The sequence below is a fragment of the Pundamilia nyererei genome, unplaced genomic scaffold (genome assembly GCF_000239375.1).
Source record: "Pundamilia nyererei isolate P.nyererei 1_Seehausen unplaced genomic scaffold, PunNye1.0 scaffold00114, whole genome shotgun sequence".
Taxonomy (NCBI): Eukaryota; Metazoa; Chordata; class Actinopteri; order Cichliformes; family Cichlidae; genus Pundamilia; species Pundamilia nyererei.
The window spans coordinates 1,730,373-1,739,264 of record NW_005187515.1 but is presented as its reverse complement, the minus strand read 5'-3'; the positions used below and the strand labels follow the sequence as shown (position 1 = coordinate 1,739,264).

General features: G+C 40.0%; 1 protein-coding gene across 1 annotated transcript; it reads left to right on the top strand.

The window, feature by feature from the left end:
* The first annotated feature begins 1,475 nt into the window (after positions 1-1,475).
* On the top strand, positions 1,476-4,974 carry grpel1 (GrpE-like 1, mitochondrial). The gene is made up of 4 exons (XM_005741859.2): positions 1,476-1,660; positions 2,646-2,793; positions 3,142-3,223; positions 3,852-4,974. The coding sequence occupies exons 1-4, from the start codon at positions 1,593-1,595 to the stop codon at positions 4,196-4,198; spliced, it is 645 nt and encodes a 214-aa protein (XP_005741916.1). The 5' UTR covers positions 1,476-1,592; the 3' UTR covers positions 4,199-4,974.
* Positions 4,975-8,892: the final 3,918 nt, after the last annotated feature.

Here is an 8,892-nt window from a genome sequence, read left to right as displayed (position 1 = left end):
TAAATTAAAATATGAAAACAAAAAGAAGATGCATATTCTCTGCCATATGGGCCTGCATGAATAAACTTTCTGAATCCTTTATCATCCGCAACTGAAAATAGTTGTGGATGATTACTATACCTTTCTAATGTGAAGTTGTTGTCCCTGGCTCTCTTTCTCGGTCTCTCCCTCCCGCTCTGCTCTTGTGCTACTGCGTGTAACTACCGCCCCTCCCCCCTCTTCCCAGGCAAAGCACAAGGCTCCTGTGTGGAGTCAAGCGGAAAAAAGTGCGAGAGACCGTGAGAGAAAGAAAAAACAAACAAACACAGCTCGCAATAAGCAGCCGGCTCTAAGAGCCATTTCCTTCACAACCGACAAATCACTACTATATAGGATTTACGTATAAACGACTCTATGCTCTAAATCTGTTTTGATGGTTCTGGTTAATTTACTGAGCTGCATGCATTGTTGAGACAAAAAAAAAAAAAAGAACCTCGGTGATCAGTGACTATAATCTGTCTTTTGATTTTCAAATTAAGAACAAAATCTGAAGTACATTTTACAATCTTAGGTCTCCCATATACATCCTTTCTTATATTTATTTTTTTTATCAGGCTGGCTTGATCATTGTAATACTTTGCTCTTAGACCTCCACAAGAACTTTAAATTAACCATTTAAAAAATGCTCTTATTATTCTGCTAATGCTGTTCTTTTTGTTGAAAAACTCAGAATTTTGACTGTATAAACTATCCAAGACATTTTTATTAGTAGTAGACGCCTTAACGCCCACTCACATCCTGGGCCATCTGACCTCAGGAATTCGCATGATAAGGTGGGGCCAGGTTTCACAAAGAGCTCACCCGAAACTCTGGCTGATTGGGACCCACACCCAGTTTCACACCTTGGCTCAGGCGATTAGAGGATCATCAGGGGGTCCTTTTGTCCCTCTGTGGGGGGAAAGTCCCACTAGGTTTAAATCTGGGACTCCCACCATTTGACCTTAGAACTGAAGAAGCTTCTCGGGTGAGAGGTGAAACGTCTTCAAGCAAGTTAAAGAAGTCCAGACGCTTTCTTTGCAAGCTCCTTTGACTACAATGACCTGGATGACCTTCACAGACAGATTGAATTAGTACTTCTTTGGTATTAGAGTCTCATTCGGGTCTGTCAGTAACTCTTTAGAAGGATCAGGCTTCCTAGCTGCCTTTCCTCACCAACATGCTCTGCCGTGTTGTACTATTTGATTCTGATACTACTACTACCACTACTACTAATTCAATCGCGTTTTATACACTACAAAATAAATAAAATATACGACTGTGTTTGCTACTTAAACGGTTACGGTTGAATAATCAAGCGATGAGTAACCTTCTGTTTGATAGGGGTTTAAAAAAACTGTCCTTGCTCTCCTATGCATTTTTCACCTTTAACTTCAACTCAACCGAACTATATTATGTCGTCAAACGCTTTAATAAACACGATTGGCCATCTGCGAGAGTGGGTCTTTTTACTTGTCAGTGATTGGTGCGAATTCCACGCTGCTGACAGCAGGGTTGTACGTCCCGTCAGCGTGTTTTACAAGGAGGTTTGAACTGCACAGCTAATTATTCTGAAAATGGCGAGCTGGTGTGTGCGAGCAGTTAGACAGAGCTACTCTTTTGTAGCTTCGCCTGCGCTAACAAGGTAAGGAGTATTTATTGGTGAGTTACGTCCCCTAACATGGGCGTTTTTACAGTAACGACAGGCTTTCATTGGTCAGGTGATGGCTAGCAGAGTTAGCTTTTGTAGGGTTAAATAGTCCCCACAGTTATCATTAACGTGAAAATCCAGATCAAAGAAACGCTTAAATACGTATGTTTGGTAATATAGTGGGTCAAACTGAAGCCCAATCACCGTATAGGCGTGTAATCCCTAGAAACTGGAGGATGATGACATAACCTGACGTATCCTGAAAGTAGTCCATGCTACAGTAAATATCCAGGGGTCTGTTACACACGCTGTTGTGGACGTGGGATTTTTAAAATTGTATTTATTTGATCTCTTTAATGTACTACACTGTCTTCTGTGTTTCTATGTGGGACTTGAGGCAATGCGTATGGACCAAACTAATTTCATATATGTAGATACCTTCCTTACACAAGCCCCTCTTGTGTAACTATAACTTCGTGTTACATTAAATAATGTAATGTCAAGATTAGCGTCAGGTCTCCAAACTTTCCTCGTGGCTACAGAAAGATGCACATATCCCGCGAAATGGGCTGTTACAATGAGTTTAACAAAATAAGGCTGACATATATGATATACTAGGCTTTTATCATTGAGTGGCAGAAATTCTAAGTTGATCCTCTACCAGTTGAATTGATATTTAATGTCTTATGTATTTAGTACACCTATACAATGACTTTAAATGGCTTGCTGAAGAATATTAAAATTGTGTTCATATGGGGACACTGAATGTGTCATTTTCACACCCTTGTATGCTATGAGGAAACATTTGTATTAGCTCTTTTTCAGGTTTCTGTTATCAAAGTGCTTAGAGTAACACAAGTTATGGACTAAGAAATATTTTAGCACTGTACATCAAAGTGCTTTGGCCACGTCCAATAAAGTCTCTGTGGTGCATATATGGTGTAAATCTCGCTAAAATTTAAGTGTCCTTGCCACCCAGGGGGTCTCCCCGATTGTTGTGCATGGCCACCCAGCAGAAGAATGGCCACGGGTCAGAGGAGGAGGCTGAGAAGCCAGAACCAAGCCCAACAGAGAAATCCCTAATGGAGGAGAAAACCCAGCTGGAGGATCAGCTCAAGGACATGACAGTAAGTCAGTGTGGGCTGCAGATCAGCCTCCAGTTCAGTGGTTACCAAAGTTACACTGACCTGGTATAAACATTACCACGTCGATACCTTTTTCTGTACTTCAGCTTTTGTCAAGTTAGCTGTTCTTTGTGAAGTTACTGTTCTTCACAGAGCAGCGCATACATTTATAATCTATCACTCAAAATAAAAGGCTTGGATTCTCCAGTGGGCATGTGATTAAAGTATTTGGCCCTTTTGAGTTCAAATGAGTTTTAGTCTTACTGATAGAACATTATAGCCTTTATAAAGGGGCTTAACAAATGTAAGTGCAGTTTTTAATCAGCAGTTTGTTTCCACCTTTGTTTCCAGGAAAAGTACAAGAGGGCATTGGCAGACACAGAGAACCTCAGGACGAGAACTCAGAAGATGATAGAGGACGCTAAATTATATGGTAAGGGCTTGTTTCCATTTAGGCTTTGAGTTTGCACCTGTGGACGCTGGATCTGTTGGTGCAAGCCACTGCCTCGATGTCGTTTCAGCTGGTTCAATACCCTTTGGTTTTGGTTTTTGTAACCTCACACACTTTGTTGCTGCTGTTGCAGCCAGGTTGAAGACATGAGCACATGAACATAGCAATAGTTTGAGACTTTCTATGAGCGGAGGTTTTGTCTAAATGGAGATTCTTATCAGTCATCACTGCAGCACCTATTTACACCCTTATCACTAGTATAAACCATCAATGTGCAATGCGGTGAGTAAACAGGTGCACATGATGCACTGTTAGGTTGTAAGGCTAAAATGATCTGCTGTTGCATGTTCCTACCACAAGATGTCAGAAGAGGTCAACTTTAGCCTTGTTAGAAAAATGATTTTCTTATGTGGTTTAATTCAGTTGTTTTTGTATAGTGACATCATATCTTTTAGACTTTGGTATATGTTGCTAGGTTATACTCAAAATGACTCAAGAAAATGCTGAGTAGTTTAAAAATGATACAAGGTTAGAGTTGATTGTTGATAGAAAAATGCAATATAATTGAAGGTGTAACCTGAATAATTATCCAACATCTTACCCTCACTAGGGATCCAGAGCTTCTGCAAGGACCTGCTGGAAGTTGCAGACATTTTAGAGAAGGCCACAGAGAGCGTGCCCAAGGAGGAGGTGACAAGCCAGAACCCTCACCTGAAGAACCTGTACGACGGCCTGGTGATGACCGAGGTCCAGATCCAGAAGGTGTTCACCAAGCACGGCCTCATCAAGCTCAACCCAGATGGCCAGAAATTTGACCCCTATGAGCATGAGGCCCTCTTCCACGCTCCTGTCGAGGGTAAAGAGCCTGGCACTGTTGCTGTAGTGACCAAAGTGGGCTACAAGCTTCATGGTCGTACCCTCAGACCAGCTTTGGTGGGTGTAGCCAAAGCTCTCTAGAACTGACACTGTAAGTCTGTAACAGAGCGGGATTAGTATTTCTTTCCTGACTGTTGGTTGACCTCAGGCTCAGCAAACTGCTCAAGGCACCCTACCATCATCTTCTCACGTCTGTCCACACTTCCCCTTCCTAAGGTGCCTCAAAGATAAGGGGAGCCCAGCTGAACTTTGTATCTGGACAGTGTCCAACAGTTTTTAACAGATACACCATGCATCGCACAGGATTTTTTTATTTTTTCTTCATTAGTCATGCAAGTTGTGATCTTTGTCTTTTGATCAAGGAAACAAGGACAGGTATTCATATGCATATTTCTCAGAACTATAAATGATAAGAAAAAGTATGAAGTGAGATCGTGAACCCCTACTTGCAAGACTTTTTGGGCAGAGATGAGGTATAAAATATGTTCACAAAGTGGTTAATGTTGTTATCATTCCAGACTTCATTGTAAAATGCTCATATTAATAACCATATATTAGAATAATAATTAATTTCATTTTGTGAGAAAGTGAAAGAACAGTACAACAGGAAATGATAGGAAGGTTGACATTTACATTGTGCTGATAGTGGCTTTCTATCAGCCCTGTTAAAGTAATCCTGGTATTGTGGATGTGATCAGGTGGGGTAAGCCAACTTCAGCCAGTGTAACATCTCTCCCAGAGTTGTGGTGGACTGTGATGTGAGAGCTTTATCTGTCCAGTAGAAGAATTCTGTATATGGACCTTTTTGTCCAAATTGTCATTGCATCCAAATAAACTGGTCAATTTTGAAATCCTTATTGTGGTAGTGTTTGGCTTTTATACACGTCTTTAATGGACTGCATTTTAATGAAAGGTGCAGGTAGCTCATGCAACCAGTTAAGAGTCCCTAATCAGTTTACATCTGTAATTAATTAATTATTATTATTTTCTCTCAAGGATATAATTAGCAGTTGTGTCCATTCTAATATCTAATGCATTTATAACTCCAGAACTGACCTTAGGTTTCTTTAATACCAGAGTAAGCTTGTAAAGCTGTCTGTACTTTTATTTGTTCCATAAACTGTAACTAAAAGATGTATATCACATGTGTCAAACTCCAGGCCTCGAGGGCCGGTGTCCCTGCAGGTTTTAGATGTGTCCTTGATCCAACACAGCTGATTTAAATGGCTAAATGACCTCAACATGTCTTGAAGTCCTCCAGAGGCCTGGTAATGACCTAATCATTTGATTGAATTCAAAATCCTGCTCCTCACATACAAGGTCTTAAATAATCAGGCCCCATCTTATCTCAATGACCTTGTAGTACCATATCACCCTATTAGAGCACTTCGCTCTTGCTCTGCAGGCCTACTTGTTGTTCCTAGAGTATTTAAAAGTAGAATGGGAGGGAGAGCCTTCAGTTTTCAGGCCCCTCTTCTATGGAACCAGCTTCCAGTTTGGATTCGGGAGACAGACACTATCTCTACTTTTAAGGTTAGGCTTAAAACTTTCCTTTTTGCTAAAGCATATAGTTAGGGCTGGACCAGGTGACCCTGAATCCTCCCTTAGTTATGCTGCAATAGATGTAGGCTGCCGGGGGATTCCCATGATGCATTGAGTTTTTCCTTTCCAGTCACCTTTCTCACTCACTATGTATTAACAGACCTCTCTGCATTGAATCATATCTGTTATTAACCTCTGTCTCTCTTCCACAGCATGTCTTTTATCCTGTCTTCCTTCTCTCACCCCAACCGGTCGCAGCAGATGGCCGCCCCTCCCTGAGCCTGGTTCTGCCGGAGGTTTCTTCCTGTTAAAAGGGAGTTTTTCCTTCCCACTGTTGCCAAAGTGCTTGCTCATAGGGGGTCATATGGTTGTTGGGTTTTTTCTCTGTATCTATGAAGCGCCTTGAGGCGACTTATGTTGTGATTTGGCGCTATATAAATAAAATTGAATTGAATTGAATTGAATTGATTCAGGTGTGTTGACCCAGGGTGAGATCTAAAACCTGCAGGCCTGGAGTCTGACACCCCTGATGTATATGGTTCCCAGATCTGAAAAGTAGGTCACTGTGGAAGTCCCTTAAAGCTTTGTTTCCCGTGGCCAGCAGGGGGCAGTTCTGGTCTCACAAAGCACTGTAAAGTGAAGTCATGCTTGTGACTTACTTTAGTTACAAAATTCAAGGTTTCAGCTGCTAATTTCTCATATGATTAAATATCACTTCATTTTTTTTAAATGTGCAAAATAAACATCATGTATGCAGACATAGCAAGATGTGCTTCATTGTGGGAATGACAGTCTTCCCCAGCTTCTGAGTCAGAGCCACCCTTTTTCTCATTGTGTGTACATTTTCAGATCACCAGAATGGCAATGCCCTAGAGCAGGAGTATCCAACTCCAGGCCTCAAAGGCTGCTGTCCTGCAGGTTTTACATCTCACCCTGGGTCAACACACCTGAATCAAAAGATTAGTTCATTACCAGGCCTCTGGAGAACTTCAAGACATGTTGAGGAGGTAATTTAGTCATTTAAATCAGCTGTGTTGGATGAAGTACACATCTAAAACCTGCAGGACAGGATGATTACAGTAAAAAATAAAATTCCTTAAGAAACTTATTTCTTCCTTTTCAGTTTAATAATAATAATAATATTAATAATGGATTGCATTTATATAGCGCGTTTAGTTTTAATTCTTACATTTTTTATTGTGTGTTTGACACGTTACTACAGTTAGTCCATTCTATTCTTGCTTTCTCATATCAAGTCTTCTTTTCCAGTGAAAGGGATCATTGAAACTTCTGTCACCTCATTTATATTCTGCCCTGGTGTGGACGTTCGGTCAGCTATACAAGTAACAAACCCTCTCTTTGTGACTCAAACAATTCTGGCATTTTGTGTTAGTTTTTGAAAGATCACATTTACACTGAAACACCACCACTTAGAATGATAAAGTATTTGCACTTTTAATACATCTCCACAGATACTTTGTCATTTTCAACAACAAAGTAACAGAACAGCAAAACAACTCAACATAATGAGACGGGCATGCCACGACTAGAACCAAAACCTCTTCTTTGCGATTCCAAAAACTTTTTTTTTTAATTACAAAAAGCTATAAAAATTTCATGACATAAAATACTGTACATTTCACAGGTCAGCATAGTTCTCCCCTCCCCTAAAATTTATCTTATAAAGATATTTACATTTGGTAATGTAAAGTCAGCAAATCCCCCTTACAAAAAGTATTTTCCCAATGAGAACAAAAATTCTTCAGTTTCCACATTTTCGATGGAGACTTTAATATCAAAACACACCATTTTGGAACAATCTAGAACAGTTAGTTGCACGTGCAAACCTGAAAAAAAGAAAAAGTGACAATTAAAGGAAAATGACCAGTTGGTTTCAGCATCACCTTCGAAAAACATTCTGGGCCAGAGGCTCTGAAAAATGCTTATTATATCATTTTGCAAAATCAACAGAACACTCATCTAACGTTCAACCAGCATCTTCTGGAAACCCACTACAGCCAATGAACACATTCAAATCCAGTAGGAACATGTTAGCTAAGGGTTACAACAATGTACAGGAGTGGACCCGAAAACAATATCCATGACCTAAAGAAATCTGCTTGAATGAAAAATTTTCAGTGTTTTCTGCATACTGTAAATAAGAGGGACTATTTCCTGCTGCAGATCGATACACATTTGGTACTCTAGCTGGTTACAGGCGGACAATGTACGTTGGACTGTTTGTACTCATCAGTGCAACAGACACACACTATTTGTGTGATACACTGACTGATTGTCAGGGTCTTTTCATAAGACTTTGTTGACAATCAAAAAAAAATCAGCTGTAGCATTTAGCATAATGAAGCTCCTTTGGCCACGAATGTTGTTAACATGTAAATGAAATTTAACACCCTGCACAAATGATCCTCAAGCTTAGAGCGGAACCTTACAATCTTAGACGCTACATTGTAATAAACAAAACAACGCAACGCTCCATGTTTAAAGCGACACTACAAAAACAATGTCCTGCATGACTATCCCCGCTCCATCCAGGAAGCTAAATTTTAGTCAGCTACAGACAAAGAAAAGAAGAGAATGTGAATCTTGACATTTTCCAGCACAGGTAACACCCACACTACCTCTTGTCCTTCTAATTCTTTTGTTTTTAAACGTACTCCTGCTTCAGCTGTGAGACAACTAATTTTCAGCTTGGGTCGCCAAAAAAAGCAATACAAAAGAAAATAATGCCACACAGTGCCACTGTTCTGCTTCTACTTTTAGCCAATGGAAAAAGTGAAGTGAAAGCATATCGATAGGCTGCACATCAGCTTTGTTGGGCAGCTGTAAATGTGGTCAGCTATAAGACTATTGAACCTTAAACCTTAAGGTGCAACGTTGTGATGATGTATTAGCTCTGTGTACTCACTCGGTAAACAGCAGTCTTGTACTTTTAAAGTCCTATCATCTGTAGTACAGCACGTGGACTGTAAAATATTTAAAGTTTTAAAGCTGAACCCACACTTTCCTCAGGACAAACTAAAAGGAATACAACAGTTATTGGTGGGTTGCTGACGCAGTCAATCAAATCGCTCCACTTACCTTTTCTACAACGTAGAAGGTTGAAAGAAAATATTCTTTTTAAATATAGAAAATACTTCACGCTGAGATTTTAGGGGCTTTAAAACAAATGTAAGCCATACATAATTTTAACTTAAATTTGTTTAAAAAAAATA